Source organism: Panthera tigris, chromosome A2 (genome assembly GCF_018350195.1).
Source record: "Panthera tigris isolate Pti1 chromosome A2, P.tigris_Pti1_mat1.1, whole genome shotgun sequence".
In the NCBI taxonomy this organism is placed as follows: domain Eukaryota; kingdom Metazoa; phylum Chordata; class Mammalia; order Carnivora; family Felidae; genus Panthera; species Panthera tigris.
The window spans coordinates 25,516,539-25,536,277 of NC_056661.1; the positions used below are offsets into that span (position 1 = coordinate 25,516,539).

The 19,739-nt window shown below is 37.2% G+C and overlaps 1 protein-coding gene across 12 annotated transcripts in view; it reads right to left on the minus strand.

Moving 5' to 3' along the window:
• The window catches only part of DNAH12 (dynein axonemal heavy chain 12), a 210,872-nt gene extending 193,563 nt beyond the window's left edge, over window positions 1-17,309 (minus strand). For 11 of the 12 annotated variants that reach the window (XM_042979211.1, XM_007084416.3, XM_042979213.1 and 8 more), the window contains exons 1-8: window positions 17,197-17,309; window positions 16,309-16,487; window positions 6,893-6,974; window positions 6,694-6,720; window positions 3,403-3,592; window positions 2,482-2,554; window positions 1,304-1,462; window positions 904-1,099 (exon numbers count right to left, since the gene is read on the minus strand). In XM_042979211.1, the coding sequence (XP_042835145.1) occupies window positions 904-1,099; window positions 1,304-1,462; window positions 2,482-2,554; window positions 3,403-3,592; window positions 6,694-6,720; window positions 6,893-6,974; window positions 16,309-16,478 (897 nt within the window). In that variant the 5' untranslated portion in view covers window positions 16,479-16,487; window positions 17,197-17,309. Of the gene's footprint in view, window positions 1-903; window positions 1,100-1,303; window positions 1,463-2,481; window positions 2,555-3,402; window positions 3,593-6,693; window positions 6,721-6,892; window positions 6,975-16,293; window positions 16,488-17,196 lie in introns of those variants that run through there. The other variant, XM_042979214.1, reaches the window with a different exon arrangement.
• Window positions 17,310-19,739: the final 2,430 nt, after the last annotated feature.

Genomic DNA, 19,739 nt, shown 5'->3' on the forward strand with positions numbered 1-19,739 from the left:
CAAATCAAAACCACGATGAGATACCATCTCCCACCTGTCAGAATGGCTAAAATCAAAAACGCAAGAAACAACAGGTATTGGGGAGGATGTGGAGAAAGGGGAACTTTCTTGCATTGTTGATGGCAATATAAACTGGAGCAGCCACTCTAGAAAACAGTATGGAGTTTCCTCAAAAAGTTAACAATAAAATAAATAAATAAAAATTTGTTTAAAAAGTTAAAAATAGAACTATCCTACAATTAGGCAATCGCACTACTAGGTATTTACCCAAAGAATACAAAATTACTAATTCAAAATGTTACATGCACCCCAAAGTTTATAGCAGCATTATGTACAATAGCCAAATTATGGAAGCAGCCCAAGTGTCCACAGATAGATGAATGGATAAAGAAGATATGGTATAGAGACATGCAATGGAATATTATTCAGCCATAAAAAAGAGAATGAATCTTGCCATTTGCAATGACATGGATGGAGCAAGAGAGTATTATGCTAAGTGAAGTAAGTCAGAGAAAGACAGATACCATATGACTTCACTCATATGTGGAATTTAAGAAACAAAACAAATGAGTAAAGGGGGAAAAAATATAGAGACAGAGAGGCAAACCAAAAAACAGTCTCTTAACTATAGAGAAATGATGGTTACCAGAGTCTCTTAACTATAGAGAAATGATGGTTACCAGTGGGTGGGGGATGGGTGAAATAGGTGATGGGGATTAAGGAATGTACTTGTGATGAGCACCGGGTGTTATATGGAAGTGTTGAATCACTATACTGTACACCTGAAACTAAATATTACATTGTATGTTAACCAACTAGAATTTAAATAAAAACTTAAAATATAATAAAATAATAAACTAATTATAATAGCATTATCATTCAAGATATATAAAATATATTTACCTGATTTGACATAAGTGTAGAAACACAGTTATAAAATGCATCCCATTTTTCAGGTCTGATGCCTTCTAGAGCCTCCTTCTTTGTGAAAAGATTTATGACCTTTGGATACCATGTGTTCATTATCTTCTCTTCTGCCTTTCTAGCTTGTATTGACAGATCATTTTTTAGTGATTCACAATCAATTGGCCCTTTAGCTCTGTTTATGAGAAGTATAAAAATGATTTAAAGCAAATGATAAATATTGGTCCTAATACATAATTGTTGAAAAAAGTAAAAAAATTTTAATCTAAAGAAAAGTTCTCAAGATTCATCAGTTTAAAATGTCTACAGTGAAAATATAAAGATTCAAGCATGAGATATTCAAATCTTAAATGTTAGTTAATAAATATGAGATTTTTACCTAATTCCTGTTAAATCTAGCAAAATCGTATTGGAAAATGTCGTATAACCAAGGTCCAGTAATATTTTCATAGTTGGATGAACAATGTGCAAATTAGCTAATATTTGACTTCTTGTCTGCACATAGCTAGAATGCCAAGGCTTAGAATAATCCAGTCCTCTGGAAAAGCAAAACACCATATCAAGCAGAATTCAAACAATATACTCTAACTTTTAGGAAATAATAGTTATGACATGGAATTAATATTAAAGCGAGAAGAAGACTGGGAAATGTGGTCAGCGATCAAAGCTTTATGCATGTAATAAAAAGGCATCAAGATCTTGAAAGTGTATTATTGGCACACCTGGGTGGCTCAGTAGGTTAAGCACCCAACTCTTGATTTCAGCTTAGGTCATTATCTCACCATTCGTGGGACTGAGCCCCGAGTCAGGTTCTCTGCTGACCACAGGGAGCTTGCTTGGAATTCTCTCTCCCTCTCTCTCTGTCCCTCCCCTGCTCACATGCGGCTTGCTCGCTCTCTCTCTCTCTCTCTCTCTCAAAATAAATAAATAAACATTTAAAAAAAAGAGAGAGTGAGAGAGAAAGTGCATTATCTTCAGAGAGGACAGACTGATGGGCCAGGTACCCTGCTAACTTCCACTGTGCTCTGGCTCAGTTACCCTGGGTATGGATAAACGAACTCAGGACTGGGAAGAGAGGAAGAAATCTGTCTGGTATACACCAGAGGTTACTTAAGGCCAAGTTGACCTATACATCCTTAAAGATTCCCCTGATTGTGTAAGCAACAAATAGACAAGTTCAGAGCAAGGATACACCACAGTAGTGCTATTCTTCAGATGTATTCAAAATAGCTTCACAATTCTAGACTTAAATGTTAGATCAGCTTATTTTCAATCTGTTATCAAAACCTAGATGCAGGGGCATCTGGGTGGTGCAGTCGGTTGAGCGTCCGACTTCAGCTCAGGTCATGATATCACAGTCCATGAGTTCAAGCGCTGAGTCAGGGTCTGTGCTGACAGCTCACAGCCTGGAGCCTGCTTCGGATTCTGTGTCTCCCTCTCTCTCTGACCCTCCCCTGCTCATGCTCTGTCTCTCTCTGTCTCAAAAATAAATAAAAACATTAAAAAAAATTTTTTTTAAACCTAGATGCAATACTGTTTTTAAAATAATTTACTCACACAGGGGATTCAGGTAAAGGGCCTCCTTCATCTTCAAGGCATTTAACCGGAGGTTTCACGAGAACACTCCTCACTAAAACACATACATGTATTAATATTTCTTGAAAACTCTCACAAGTCCTACTCAAACTTTCTAACTTTTCATATTGGATAATATAGCTTATTGAGCATTAAAGTGAGTATGAGAAAAAAAATCCTTTATTTGAAAAAAAATCAAGTTGTTGGTACTATTTAGGTGTTACTTTAGGGGTGAATTCAGATACAGTAAAGCTTTAAGTTTCAGCTTTTTGCATTCTATCTACTCAAAGGCCACTTAAAAGAATTTATTCCAGGGGTTCCTGGGTGGCTTGGTCAGTTGAGCATCGGACTCTTGATTTTGGCTGAGGTCATGTCCTCATGGTTCCTGAGATCGAGCTATGCATCGGTCTCTGTGCTGACAGCATGGAGTTGCTTGGGATTCTCCCTCTCTCTCTCTCTCTCTCTCTGCCCCTCCCCTGCTTGCACGCTCTCTCTCTCTCTCTCTCTTTCTCTCACAAAATAAATAAACATTAAAAAAAACTTATGCCAATAAAAATTTCCAATATTAAATCCCTAATAAATTTCTCTAAATACACTAATACTTTTTTTTTTTTTTTTTACAATCCGGTATTAAACAGTGTAACTACAACCATAAAGACAAAGAGAAAAATGAAAAAGCCCTTAGCTAATAAGTACAGGAAAAAAAAATTATACAAAGTTCCCTTAAATTACAAAGATTTTGACTAGATTATAAGCTCAAAATAAAAGCTTTAAATAAAAATTGTATGTAAGAAATACATACAGCTAAATATATAAATTATTCATTATTCATATTTCTACTTTTGATTGAAGGGGTGGGAAACAAAAGTAAAAGAAGCTTGGCATTTGTGAAATGCTACTTACCCAGATATCTCTTCATGCTTTTTTCAAAGTCACTTGACACCTCATTTATGAGACTTTCAACAAGTTTTTCTCTTTCTTTCCCTTCCTTTAAAGACTCAGGTATCAGCATTAACATGTGATCCAGCCATTCCTGCTGAATAGGCACCATGGGACTACTTTCTACACGTTGCTTCATATAAATATAGTTGAACTGAGAATGTAATAAGAAAAAACTAAATGTTCTAAATGGTATATCAGTGTAACTCCGGTGCTCTGTCTTTTCAAGACAACATTTTTTTGGAATAGAAATATTCTGAAAAATAACATGTTTTCAGAATAAAAACACTCGGAAGTATGAGCTGCAAAGAAACCATTTTTTCAAGTACTCAGTATATATTTATTAAATGAATAAGAATTGGAAATTGGAAGTAAGGCCTGGGCTAGGGAAGCTGGGCATGCCCATGTTATCCACTCAAACATCGAAATATTTAGCATTAATCCATTAAACAGTAAAAAATTAGCAAATATGCACCCAGCACAAAGGTACAAAGTCACAATTGATAAAATAGCCAAAAATGACAGGAAATAGTAGCAATAAATTATGCGTAGGTATTATTAAATATTTTAGAATATTAATCAAGTTGATTAATTTAAAGTATTATCAGGGTGTTTCCCCACCCACCCCAAATCTGCATTTTACACTTGAGAAAACTAATCTTGTCATTAACTCTTCACTCAAACCAGGGTTGGAGTTTAAGGTTTTCTGTATTAAAATACATATAAATGTTGAGGTTCCTGGGTGGCTCAGTTGGTTAAGCATCCTACTTCAGCTCAGGGCATGATCCCATAGTTCGTGAGTTCGAGCCCTGCATCAGGCTCTGTGCTGATAGCTCAGAGCCTGGTGCCTGCTACAGATTCTGTGTCTCCCTCTCTTTCTCTCTCTGCCCCTCCTCTGCTCATGCTCTCTCTCTCTCTGTATGTCGAAAATAAATAAATGTTAAAAAAAATACATATAAATGCAGATTCATCAGAATCTTAAATATACAATAGAAATCAATTAGGTTATCTTTAATATTTAAGAGTGTACTATGAATTTAATATGCCAAATTTGTTGGGACTCTCTGAATAGGAATACAGTATTGTGGGTTTTTTTTTATTTTTTTAACGTTTATTTATTTTTGAGAGAGAGAGACAGACAGACAGACAGAATCCAAAGCAGCCTCCAGGCTCTGAGCTGTCAGCACAGAGCCCAATGCAGGGCTTGAAACTGTGAGCCCTGAAATCATGACCTGAGCCAAAGTGGGATGCTCAACCGACTGAGCCACACAGGCACCCAAGGAATACAGTATTGTAAAACAAAAAATAGGGGCGCCTGGGTGGCTCAGTCAGTTAAGCATTTAACTCTTGATTTCAGCTCAGGCCATGATCTCATGGTTCACGAGACAGAGCCCAGAATTGGGCTCTGCACTGACAGCTTGGCGCCTGCTTGGGATTCTCTCCCTCCCTTTCTCTCTCTGCCCCTCCCCTGCTTGTACTCCCTCTCTTTCTCTCAAAATAAATAAATAAACATTTAAAAAACAAGGTTTTCACTGAATAATAGTTTTTAATTTTGATGAAATACAATTTATTGGGGTTTTTTTCTTTTATGGGTTATGCTTTTTGTGTCAGTCTGAAGACTCTGCTTAGCTCCAGGTTTGCTTCTAAGTTTAAATAATCTCTACACCCAATGTGGGGCTTAAACTCACAACCCTGAGATCAAGAGTTGCATGACAGCAGCAAGCCCGATGTGGGGCTTGAACTCACGAACCAAACCATGAGATCATGACCTGAGCCAAAGTCTGACGCTTAACCAACTGAGCCACAAAGGTGCCCCTAAAAGTTTTTGGTTTTATGTTTTACATTTAAATCTATGATCTAATTTTAGTAATTTTTGTACAAGGTGTGACATTTAGGCTGAAGTTTGAGGGTTTTTTTTGTTGTTGTTTATTTGTTTTATTTTTTTATGGATGTCCAATTGCTCCACCCCATTTGTTGAAAACACTATCCTTCTTCTGTTGAATTAATTTTTGCACTTTGTCAAAAATTAGCTGGCTGTACTCATATAGGTCTACTTCCAGGCCATTTATTCCACGGATCCATGTGTCCAATTATTTAAAAGTAAAAGCATTTTTGAAAAGTCAGTGAGAAGTCTAGTGAAAGCAGTATTGAAAAAAATGTCCCTTGGATTTGGCAATTCATAGTCACTGGTGACATTAATGATGAAGAGGTGGAGTTCCTACATGCCAGATGACCAAGAGCAGTGGGTTCAGGAATGAAAGACTGTGCCATGCCCAGCTGCCTGTTTTAGATTGTAAGACACTAGAAGGCAAGAACTCTGGACAAAGAGTGAGGATGCTAAGTGCATACACACAGGTACATTCTGCAATTCACCCAACCTCATGTTAAATATTTATGAATGCTTTGTATCAGTTCTTGTATCTATTAAAGAGGCAAATACAGAGCCAAAGTCTCCAGAAAATTTGGGAGGGAGAAAGTGAAGGAAGAAGACCATAGAGAAAGAAAGAAAGAAAGAAAGAAAGGAAGAAAGAAAGAAAGAGAGAGAGAGAAAGGAAATTTAGAAGAGAAGAGAGAAAAGAAAAGAAAAGAAAAGAAAAGAAAAGAAAAGAAAAGAAAAGAAAAAACTTAGAGTAGATAAAATTAGGTTCTCCCAAAGATCCTCAATACAGGGAGGTATCATCCCCAATAGGAACTTGAAGAGACTTGGAAAGCCTGTACTCCCATCTGGGAACATGCTGCATGAATTTCTCTTTTGTGTAGACAGCTGCATAAGTTTCCATATCCTTTGCTGTTAAATACATTTTACATGTTATCATCTTCCACCAATTATACCACAGGCCCATGTTGTCACCCATGCAGTCAGTGACATTTTTTAAAATCCAGCACCTATCATGTGTCTAGCACCCTCTGGATTCTCAATAAGTAATCATCATTATATCAATATCAGAACAATGAAAAGGGAAATGCATTTCCTTTATAACTGCAATTTTTCAATTTTTTCCCACTTTTTGAAATAGGAACTAAAACATTTACAACTAATTCTCAAATAACAAATGGCAACAAAAATATAATTCTTAAATCCCATATTTGTCATCCATGACATGTTTGTTCCTTTACAGAAAATTAAAATCTCAGTTTCTAAATATTTTTTCTCTTCTAGAATGGGTCTTATTAGCAGGTGGTCTTAGAAGGAGTTACTTTGCAATAATTTCTTTGAACATTTTCAAAAAGAGAAATATAAAAAATTGAACTCACTCCTTTCTTTTTAATTTCACTGGTCATCTGTCAAAAGCAAACAAATAAGACATAATTAAATCAAGGAGAAAAAATTCTAAGTGATTTAAATGTACGTATTATTCTCTTAAAAATACTAGTTATGTTGCGATTGACTTAAAGTAAATAAGAATTAAAATTGTATAAGGACAAACTTTTTAAAGAGAAAACATAAACTTACAGTTAGAGGATAATCTGGCTCTGGTGTTGGCAGTGTTCTTTTACCCAGTGTTCTGTCTAAACTTCTTTTGGCTCCATCAATTCTGAAATTTATAGTTAAAAAATGTCTGACTCCAACATGATACCCTACATGGAAAACCCAAAAGACTTCCCCAAAAGGCTGCTAGAACTGATACATGAATTAAGCAAAGGCGCAGCGTACAAAATCAATGTACAGAAATCGGTTGCATTTCTTTTTTTTTTTTAATTTTTTTTTTTTAACATTTATTTATTTTTGAGAGAGGGAGAGACAGAGCATGAACGGGGGAGGGTCAGAGAGAGAGGGAAACACAGAATCTGAAACAGGCTCCAGGCTCCGAGCTGCCAGCACAGAGCCCGACGCGGGGCTGGAACTCACGGACCGCGAAATCATGACCTGCGCCGAAGTCGGACGCTTAACCGACTGAGCCACCCAGGCACCCCAGAAATCGGTTGCATTTCTATACACCAATAATGAAGCAACAGAAAGAGAAATCAAGAAATTAATCCCATTTACAATTGCACCAAGAACCATAAAATATGCAGGAATAAACCTAACCAAAGATAGAAAAGATCTGTATGCTGAAAAGTATAGAACACTTATGAAGGAAATTGAAGAAGACACAAAGAAATGGAAAAACATTCCATGCTCATGGATTGGAAGAATAAATACTGTTAAAATGTCAATACTACCCAAAGCTATCTACACATTCAATGCAATCCCAATCAAAATTGCGCCAACGTTGTCCTCAAAGCTAGAACAAACAATCCTAAAATTTGTATGGAACCACAAAAGACCCCAAATAGCCAAAGTAATATTGAAAAAGAAAACCATAGTGGGAGGCATCACAATCCCAGACTTTGGCCTCTACTACAAAGCTGTAATCATCAAGACAGTATGGTATTGGCACAAAAACAGACACATAGACCAATGGAATAGAATAGAGAACCCAGAAGTGGACCCACAAAAGTATGGCCAACTAATCTTTGACAAAGCAGGAAAGAATATCCAATGGAAAAAGACTGTTTCTTTAGCAAATGGTGTTGGGAGAACTGGACAGCAACATGCAGAAGGATGACACTAGACCACTTTCTTACACCATACACAAAAATAAACTCAAAATGGATGAAATACCTAAATGTGAGACAGGAAACCATCATAACCCTAGAGGAGAAAGCAGGCAACAACCTCTTTGACCTCAGCCACAGCAACTTCTTGCTCAACACATCTACAAAGGCAAGGGAATTAAAAGCAAAAACAAACTATTGGGACCTCATCAAGATAAAAACTTCTGCAATGCAAAGGAAACAATCAACAAAACTAAAAGGCAACTGATGCAATGGGAAAAGATATTTACAAATGACATATCGGATAAAGGCTTAGTATCCAAAATCTATAGAGAACTTACCAAACTCAACACCTGAAAAACAAATAATCCAGTAAAGAAATGGGCAAAAGACATGAATAGACACTTTTCCAAAGAAGACATCCAGATGTCCAACAGACACATGAAAAGATGCTCAACATCACTCATCATCAGGGAAATACAAATCAAAACCGCACTGAGATACCACCTCACACCAGTCAGAGTAGCTAAAATTAACAACTCAGGAAACAACAGATGCTGGCGAGGATGTGGAGAAATGGGAACCCTCTTGCACCGTTGGTGGGAATGCAAACTGGTGTAGCTGCTCCGGAAAACAGTGTGGAGCTTCCTCAAAAAATTAAAAATAGAACTACCCTACGACCCAGCAATAATAACACTACTAGGAATTTATCCAGAGGATACAGGAGTGCTGATTCATAGGGGCACATGTACCCCAATGTTTACAGCAGCGCTTTCAACAATAGCCAAATTATGGAAAGAGCCTAAATGTCCATCAACTGAAGAATGGATAAAGAAGATGTGGTTTATATATATATACAATGGAATACTACTTGGCAATGAGAAAGAATGAAATCATGCCATTTGCATCAATGTGGATGGAACTGGAAGGTATTATTCTAAATGAAATAAGTCAGTCAGAGGAAGACAGATATCATATGTTTTCATTCATATGTGGATCTTGAGAAACTTAACAGAAGACCATGGGGGGAAGGGAAGGGAAAAAATAGTTACAAACAGAGAGAGAGGGAAACAAACCCTAAGAAACTCTTAAATACAGAGAACAAACTGAGGGTTGATGGGGGTGTGGGGGAGAGGAGACAATGGGTGATGGGCATCGAGGAGGGTACTTGTTGGGATGAGCACTGGGTGTTGTATGTAACACGGGAATCTACCCCAAAAACCAAGAGCACACTGTACATAATGTATGTTAGCCAACTTGACAATAAATTATATTAAAAAAATAAATGCAATTGCTTATATAGAACCCTTCAATAAATTCATGGCATCTGTTGGTGCTATTACTAAAAAAAATAATAATAAAATCATTAGCTATTAAAAAAATGTCTGATTCTCTTGAAGATAACATTAGAATATATTAAAACATTACAGTTTAAGAGTGTCTGGCTGGCTCAGTCGGTAGAGCATGTCACTCATGACCTTGGGGCCATTATTTGAACTGCAAGGGGGGGGTAGAGTTTACTTCAATAATAATAATAATGATAATAATAATAAGCATTACAATTTGAACATCTTTTCAATTATACTTAAAGAAGAGATATTCAATGGGGGGCGGGGGAGAGGGGAAAATGGTTGATGGGCATTGAGGAGGGCACTTGTTGGGATGAGCACTGGGTGTTATATGTAAGCGATGAGTCACGGGAATCTACCTCCAAAACCAAGAGCACGCTGTATACACTGTATGTTAGCTAACTTGACAATAAATTATATTTTTAAAAAAACAAGAGATATTCAAGAGTTCTTTATCTTACTGAATTTTTCTCTCTCTCCCTCTCTCTCTCTTTCTCTCTGTTTTTTTGAGAGAGAGAGCATGGGGGAGGGGAAGAGGGAGAGGGAGAGAGAAAATCTCAAGCAGGCTCCACACCCAGGGAGAGACTCAATCCCACAACCTTGGTATCATAACCTGAGCTAAAATCAAGAGTCAGTTGCTCAATCTACTGAGTCACCCAGGTGCCTCTGAATTTTCTATAAGAAACAAATCCTTAGTTTTCAAATTATTCATGTATACTGTAAAAGAATGAGACTAAAAGTAAAAATGAAATTTTTTTTCAATAAAAACTTATGGACAAATTTTGAGTTAATCCTCATGTCTAGTGGGCCGTCATGTGTATTGTGCCTATTCAAATGCCACTCTGTCAGAGAAGCCTTATCTTACCCCTTATATTAGGTAGCACTTCCTTCACTATCCAATCCTTTCATCCTCACCTTGCTTCATAGAACTTACCACTATTTGACATATTACATGCTGTAGATTGTTTTACTCATTTCCTTGTCTCTAAATGTCCAGAATAGTATTTGGCGCACAGTAAGTACTCAATAAACAATTTGAATGTTGGAATTTATCATCTATAAAATATAATTTCCTCTTTAAATAAAGTTATATCATCATCTAATCCATCTGTCACCAAATATTTATTCAACGCTTATATTATGCAAGACACTCTACTAGGTTTTATTAAAGTATAACACCAATAGGAGCACCTGACTGGTGAGCTAGTGGTCAGATGCTGGTTGAGCATCTGACTCTTGGTTTCGGCTCAGGTCATGATTTCCCAGTTCGTAAATCGAATTCAAACCCCATGACTGGCTCTATGCTGACAGCACGGAGCCTGCTTGGGATTTTCTCTCTCCCTCTCTCTCTGCCCCTCTCCTGCTCAAGTGCCCTTGTGCTCTCTTTCTCTCTCTCTCTCTCTCTCTCAAAATAAAGACATCTTTTAAAAATATATATAACAACAACAAATCTCAAGGAATTTATAAACTGAAATGGTGAGGAGATAAAAACAGGTACCACATGAAAGGCATGGGACTCTGATGGTTCAGAGGAGGGGACAAGTTCACTTCTACCTGGAGGTATCTGTAAAGGCTACATGAACAAGTTGGCATTTACAATGAGCTTTAAATAAAAGAAAGGATTTCAGGTAGAGATGTAGTTTTCCTGGGTAGATGGATCTGAAACACAAGACTCTCCTGAGAAACAGGAAGGCAAGGGAATGATCAAAGGAAAAAACAGGGAGTAGTGGGAAGTTGTCTAATATGCTCAGAGGTTATGGGATCAGATGAAGATAAGTTTGGAGAAATGGACTGGAATATCCAAATAAGGGCCTCAAATAGCAGGTTTTTTTATTCAATAGACAATGGGAGCTGCTGAGAGTTTTTGAGCATGGAAACATTTTTAGGAAGATAAATCTACTAGTTTGTAAAGGTTAATACACTGGAGAAGATGGCCAAAGCAGAGAATACAAGGAAAAGAAAAGAGACCTGAGAAAGAAGATTGGAGGACGCCAAGCATGACAGGAATGAGAAAAAAATCACAATTGAAGGAGGCAAAGATGTGGTCAGAGAGGCAGGTGGAGAACCAGAATGAATTTCAAGGAAAAGATGGCCACCAGAACCATAAACATAGATTGGTAAGCTCCAGAGAGACAAGGACCATGTCTGCTTTGTTCATTGCTCTATGCACAACACTTAGATAATGTCCATCAAAGTCAATAAATATCTGTGGAATGATCAGAATAGTGGATTTGGAAAAAACCTTGTATATCTAATTCAGTACCTTATTTGATACATGAATACTCTCAAAAACATCAAGTTGTACCCTGAGATGAGTGAGGGAGATGGCTTTCATCACTTTCTGAGGTAGCCCAATTTATTGTCAGCTAGTTTATTTTTAAATTGAGTTGTATCCTTGTAACTTTTATTCTCCAGAGCTATACATAAAGAGTCATATTTTTTTTTCTGTTGCCCTTCAAAACTTGATGGTACTCGTCCAGTTCTTTCAACTATTACTACCAATAAAAGTTACCACTTACTGTGAGCTTATGTTCTAGGCATTAGCTTAAGATCTGTAAGTACATGGATCTCCTTTAACTCTCATTAAATTCTAAGAGAAAAGCACTATTCTTACCTCCATCTTACAGATAGGAAGATGATGATAAGTAGTTATCTAACTTGCCAAATTCATGCATGGCTAATAAGCTGCAGAGACAGGGTATGAACCCAAGCCTGTGTGATGCCAGTCTATACTCCATTAAGCAAATCAGCCTCCTTTAAAGATGGGATAGTTTCAAAATTCCTCTCTCTTCTATGGCTGTTATGGTTTATCAATATCCCTCTTAAAGCGTGACCCCAGAACTACAGATGTTGTTTGATCAGTGCAGAGTGAAAATTTTTTACCATTCTAGAATTCTACATTTATTAAAGCAGCATAAGACTGAATTTGCTTTTTTTTTTTTTTAAGGTAGGCTCTATGCCCAATGTGGAACTTGAACTCTTGACTGCAAGATCAAGAGTCCCATGCTCTACCGACTTACCCAGCCAGGAACCCCTGAATTGGTTTTTTTGAGTAGCTTCATTTCCATGTTGAATCTTACTGAATCTGACTAAACTAAAATTCCAAAGGCATTTTCACATGAAATAGAAAATGTGGCTGGGATAACTTCATTCCTCTTTTCTTTATTAATCATCAAGGTGCAAGCCAGACTTCCTTTCATCCATCATTATTTCCCTGAATAGCCTAGCTCTCAGCGATCCATACTTTCAAGGAATTTGCCTTATACTTTGGTATGCTAGCTGGCACTCGCTGACTTGCACTCCAATTATCCCAGCAAATATATGCCTGACCTCCTTGAGCTCATTATATAAGAAAAGCCATCCTTTAAGATAGCAACAGTTTCCTGGGGTGTGTTTTCTCCTACTGGCTATACATACAAAGAGTTGAGAAGAATATACAAGTGAGCCTTTTCATTCCCTGCCTGTTTTTGCTTTGTATGTTGACAATCACAAACAAATAAATAAACAAAAATTGGATAATTTCAAAAGACTGTGTGAGAGATGCAGTGAAGGAGTACAGTGCAGTGAAGGAGAAAAAGGTTGGTCTAAATCAAGATGGAGATAGTGGCCAAGGAAGAAGTAACTCATTCCTGGGACTCTGGAAAGCTATAAAATGATTTTGTCTCAGCTAAGTGTTCCCAGACACTGGCCACAGGAGGGGCCCAGTTCTGCCCAAGATAACTTACATCCTGTCTCAGTCCTGGAACTCTATCAACAGACTTCACCCCATCTTCGACCCAGGGAAATCTCATCTCTATATCCTAATAGGTAGAGGTAGAAAGAGATGAAGAAACAAAATCCACAGTTTTCCAGGGAAAAAAAATGTTTCTGGTATAAAAAACTTTAATTGCAAATGAATTTTCCCTAAATAAACAATGGCAATTCTAATCTCAGTATTAATAAAGCACTATGCTTAAGGCAATTTTGAGGCACTATTTTTTTTTTATTAAGCACCCAAATGAGAGAGGTACTACTTATATGTCTATACAAAGCATACAGTTACGTTCCTCTTTTAAAAATTCATTTATTCAGGGTGCCTGGGTGGCTCAGTCGGTGGAGCAGTTGAGTGTCTGACTCTTGATTTCAGCTCAGGTCATGATCCCAGGGTGGTAGGATCGAGCCCTGTGCATCAGGCTCTGCACTGAGTGTGGAGCCCACTTAAGATTTTCTCTCTCTCTCTCTTTCCTTCTGCCCCTCTCCCCCACTCATGCTCTCTCTCTCTCAAATAAAAATACATATTTTTTATATATATTTTTTAAAAATTCATTTATTCACTCATTCAGTTCACCAACAATAACATGCCAGACACTGTGCTTTTTTGTTGAGATCTCTGCCCTTTTTTGAAATTTTTATTTATTTATTTATAATTTACATCCAAGTTAATTAGCATATAGTGCAATAATGGTTTTTTAAATTTATTTCTTTTTAATTTACTTCCAAGAGAGATCTCTGCCCTTAGACATGTGAAAGTAGAAGAGAGGAGCGACTCAGAAACAACAATACATTGTGTAGTTGAGGAAGTCATACTTCCTCAATCTATTTGCTGATTGACCCTTCTGCACTGAAGATTTAAATATAATTCCTTCTTTTTAATTTTTATTTAATTTTTAGTTAGTTAACATACAGTGCAATATTAGTTTCAGGCATAGAATTTAGTGATCCATTACTTACATACAACACCCAGTGCTCATCCCAACAAGTGCCCTCTTTAGTGCCCATCACCCATCTAACCCATCCCCCCACCCACCTCCCTCCATCAACCCTCAGTTTGTTCTCTGTTGTTAAGAGTCTCTTGAGATTTGTCTCCCTCACTCCTCCTTTTTTTCTCCCTTCTCATATATGTTCATCTGTTTTGTTTCTTAAATTCCACATATGAGTGAAATCATATGGTATGTCTTTCTCTGATTGGCTTATTTCTCTTAGCATAATACATTCTAGCTCCATCCTAGAAGCTTAGTTCTGGGCCTTCTTCTCCTCTCTGTTTGCTCTCTCTAGGTGATTTGAACTATTCCCCATAGCTTTAACAATTATCTACATTCTGTTGGTTCCCAAATTTGTATCTTTAGCCTAGATCTTTACTCTTATATATCCATCTGCCTACTTAACATATTTCCCCTTAGATGTCACATAAGCTCCTCAACTTCAAAAACTACCTCCCCAATCTCCTGGACCTCTGATTCTTTACAGATATAAACACTACCATCCACCTTGTTACCAAAGTCAATCCAATAGCAAGTTCTACTGATTCTGGATCCAAACATATCCCCTGCAAATTTAGTTCTCTCCTCCTGCCCTGTTTCCAGCCTTATCAAACCACTGTAAGCTCTCATCTCTGCTACTACAAAAGCATCCCACCTGGTCTCCTTGTTTCCTACTACTCTCGCTTTCTCCCTTTCCCCACTTCAGTCTATTCTTAATAGCCAGAGTGAATTTCATATCATGTCCCAGTTTAAAACATTTCAATGGCTTCCATTGTACTTAAAGTGGAATCTGAATTAATTATCATGGCTTACAAAACCTTTCACAATCTGCCCCCACCTTTCTCTCCACCTTTACCTGGTATCACTCTTCCCCAGGCCCCTGATACTCTAGTGACCCTGGCCTTTGTCAGTTCCCAGGACATGCGAAAGCATTCATATACCAGGACTTTCAGTGCTTGCTATCTCCTTTGCTAGAGTGCTGTTCTCATGTTTATTTAAATGAAAAACTTCCTATTCTTAAGAGCGCCTGGGTGACTCAGTCAGTTAAGCGGCTGAGTTCAGCTCAGGTCATGATCTTGCATGATTTGTGAGTTCGAGCCCCATGTCAGGCTCTGTGCTGACAGCTCAGAGCCTGGAGCCTGCTTCAGGTTCTGTGTCTCCCTCTCTCTCTGCCCCTCCCCTGCTCACACTCTGAGTCTCTCTGTCTCTCAATAATAAATAAATGTTAAAAAAATTTTTTTAACCAAAAAACAAAAACCTTCCTATTCTTTAGATTTCTACTTAAATATCATCTCCACAGAACTTTCCTGTGATGTTCCTAGAACACCTTCCCTCTCTATCTCACAATCTCATATCTTCACAGTGCTCAACATCACTTAAAAGGTTAACATACTCTTTTTGTTTGTTTGTTTTTAAATGTTTACTATGTCTCCTCCCACTAAAATATAAGCATCTTAAAGACTCCCTTCTGTTGTATTCTCTATGGTCTCCCTAGTAACAAGCACAATGTCTGTGTAACAGTTGGTAGTTAATATCTACTAAATAAATTGATGTAAAAGAAATACATAATAAAAATTAAAGCTGTACAAAGGGGATTAGGAAACAGCTTTCCAGAGGAGATGATCCATAAAGTAAGCCTTGAAGAACTAGTATAAATATTCAGGCAGACATTTTCCAGTGAAGGAAATTGCAGGGAGCAATTATGAAATTTGTTTTTTCACTAAACTGTGAAAAATATACTCCTGGAACTGCAAGTAGTTCAACATAACAATGGAAGACGATGAAAGGATTTGGAGTAAGAACAATATGTAACTCCTAAGGCACCTTGTTCTTTATTCTCTAAGTGAACTAAAACATTGAGTAGACCTACGTTTATAAACTAGAGGTGATAAGAATAGTACCTATTTTATAGGGTAGTTGTGAGAAATACAGGGTGAAGTGATAAAAAAACAATGCTTAGAATAAGCAGTGATTAGCACAATCACTATATTAACTATAGATACAGTGACATATATATGTATAACATATATATTAGATACATAGATATAGTCGCTATATATAGTGACATATAAGATATATACATATAGTGATATATAACATTAACTTTGTGATTACTTTTTAAATTGTTTCCCTAACTGAACATTTGCCCCTTAACAACCTACATAAAGTTTTTTTTTATAAGAATATGAACACTAATTATTTCACTTGAATTCCAAAGAATTACTTACCAATATGCTACTTACACTAACTGATTAATTGTCTTCTGCTGCTCCTTATATCTTCTGTAATTCAGCAGTTTACTTTGTGCTGGTGTATCAACACCTATGTTTTCAGGGGGGCGCACAATAGGAGGTAACTTCAAGTTCAGAGCTTCCTTTTCTGCTGCAATGACAGCTTTGTTTCCATCCGACATTTTGGTCTCCTAAAGATTAAAATACTTTATACTCTGAGGAGAAAAGACCTATAAAGCAGTTATTGTAAATGTTAGCCTCGATATACTCATAGCATATCTTAGATATCAATTCCAAAAATTCCAGACCTTTTGAGATCTTCCTCCCAAGTTTGGTGTTAGTTTAAAGAACGACAGTTGAGGTAACTGGGAGGGATTCCTGTTACAGCTCCACATCCCACTTGCTACGAAGAAATGAATCCAGTCACTTCCCAGTTATGGTTTCAGTTTCCCCCAGGATGAAATTGAGGAACTGGATTAGACACTCTCTAAATACCCCTTCAGTTCTAAAATCCTGGGTTCAAATTGTTCTCTAAAATGCAAACCACCACCACCACCAACACCACTACCAAAAAATCCAGTTGTTCAGGTATAATCCCTCTCCCAAAGAAGCTGATGCTTGACATCATTAAGATTTTTAAACATCAATATTCTATCTTAGTCTTGCTCCTTCCTAGGAAGTGATACGGTGGCCAAACAACAACAGGCATACTTAACGCACAAGAAATCTAAAGTGTCATGTAAATGTTGAATAATTAACTGTGATACCAGCTGTTTTTGCCGTCAACGCCCACCGAATGCGCAGATTCCTGCCTTGAAAAAGAGTATTTCTGTCGGCACCCAGCTAGAGACCTTCGGCTCTGGGAGAAGAGGGAAGAGAAAAGCTGAGGACAAGAAGTACCTATCTGATTGCTTTTCACCACTTCCCAGCTGCGCAGACGAGAGGCAAACGGTTCAGTTACTTAGTTTCTTCTCTGGTGAAAGGAAGAGGAAAAACAAAGTGTGAAACCTCTGGGAATCCCACCGCTCGGAAAGAGCTGGGCCGTCGCCTGTAGCGTACAAACAAAGTTGTCGCCATGGAAACTGTCGCGGTTGCGGCTGGAGAGACTGGGTAGAGGTTGCCTGGAGAGGGCACATGCTCAGCTGCAACAGACTAGGATCACCTGCCACAATAATTCATTACTCAGTTCGTTACTAATTAATCACGAATGGAGGGTGAGTGAATGAGATTTTTTTACCTAACTGCCTTCCCTTGGAACGGGTCCAGGGAATCAGGATCTTCAAGTTGTGGAAAACTGCAAGACTGGAAATTTGGATGTGTTGGAAAATAGGATTATGTACACACTCGCTCTCACAGGAGGATCAAGTCTTCTAGCGTCCCCACAGTGACTTCACTGTAAACAATCAGCAATATGGGTTAGTTTGTTTCTATATTTGATATTTGTTTATACAGCACTTTTCTTTCAGGAAATCCTTCATAAAAAAGGTTACAGTGTGCCAATTTTGCGTGTATGCTTGGAGATAGAAACGTGAAACTTTGCTATTTGAGGCTGCACAATGGATACTCCATCTAAATGATAAGAGCCTACACAAACATCATGTGCATAAATAAAATTGGGGGGTGAGTAAGTCCTGGTGGTATATTGATGGCATATTCATTCAACAAATATTTGAGCATCTTTTATGTGCTAGTAATGTAAAGAATTGTTTTTAGAGTACAGCCTAACTTGTATGTCTGGCACACAGCAGGTCCTTTGAAAACATGCAGGTGAGTGGATGAACAGGTTAAATATCCTTGTAGCTTGTAATAGGAAACTGTCTTCCTGTAGAAAACAAAATACTTATATAAATATGTGATTTTTTTTTTGACATTTGCTTAAGCTAAACTAAAGCTGTGGACTTAAGAGAAGACAGCAGTCTTTTGTATTATACCCACATCTTCTCCCAGTTATTCAATCAAACACTATTCTAGTGCTGCAATAAAGAGATTTTGCAAGTACAATTCAAATCCCTAATAAATTGATGTTAAACTAGAGAGAGTATCTGTGTGGGTCTGACTTAATCAGTGGAAATCCTTTCAAAGAGAAGGTTTAGGCATGCACTGAGTCAGACTCTTAACAAGCAGTTAGGTTTATAATTGCTCTCTCCTGTCTGGATGTTTCCTTCCTGACAGCCTGCCCTATAGATGTTGGACTTGCTTAACCAGTCCCCACAATTGCATAAGCTAATTCCTTGTAATAAATCCATATATACACATATACATACATATGGATGTATATAAGGGATATATAACATCTGGTTCCACTTCCCTCATTAAACCCTAATACAATGCATATCTTTTTTTAAGCAGCTTTATGGAGGTATAATTTATACACTGTAAAACTTACCATTTTAAAGTATATAATTCAATGCTATTTCCTAGTTGTAAACATTTAATTTTTAAAAAATATTTTATGTTTTAAGTAATCTCTACACCCAATGTGGGGCTTGAACTTACAACCTTTAGATCAAGAGTCGCATGCTCTACTGACTGAGCTAGCCTGATGCCCCCAGCAATGATTTTTTTAGCAAATGTAGAGAGTTGTACAACCATTACCAAGACTCAGATCAAAAACATTTCCATCACTGCACAAAGTTCCCTTGGGCTCATATGCAGTCAATCCCCACTCCCACATCCAGCCCAGGCAACCACTGATTTGCTTTTGGCCTCTACAGATTTACAATTTCTGAAATTTTCAAATAAGTGGAATAAAAAATTATATAGTCTTTTGTGGCTGGCTTCTTCCACTTAATGATAATATGTTTGAGATTCATCCAAGTGTAGTACGTAACAAAAGTTCATTTTCATTGCCAAATAGTCCTCCATTATATATATATGTCATATTTGGTTTATCCATTCACCAGTTGATGTATATTTGTATTGATTCCAGTTTGGAGCTATTATGAATAACCGTGACATTCACGTACGGGTGTGTGGATGAACATACATTTTCACTTCTCATCAGTAGAAACCTAGAGTGGAATTACTGTGTTGAATGGTAAGGCTATGTTTAACCTTTTAAGAAACTGTCAAACTGTTTTCCAAAGTGGCTAAAAGATTTTATATTCCTACCAGCAGTATATAAGGGGTCCAATTTCTCCATATCCTTGCCAACACTTGGCATCATGTATTTTTTTTTTATTACAGCCATTCTAGGGAGCACATTGTGGTATCTTGTGTTTTTAATTTGCATTTCCCTAAATACTAATGATGTTGAACATCTTTTTATATGCTTATTATCCACTAACGTATCTTTTTTTGATGAAATGTCTATTCATACCTTTCATCCATTTTAAATTGGATTATTTAACTTTTTTATCAGTTAGTTGTAAGAGTTCTTTATATTTTAAATACAAGTCCTTTATCAGATAATTTGCAAACACATTCTCTTGGTCTATAGCTTA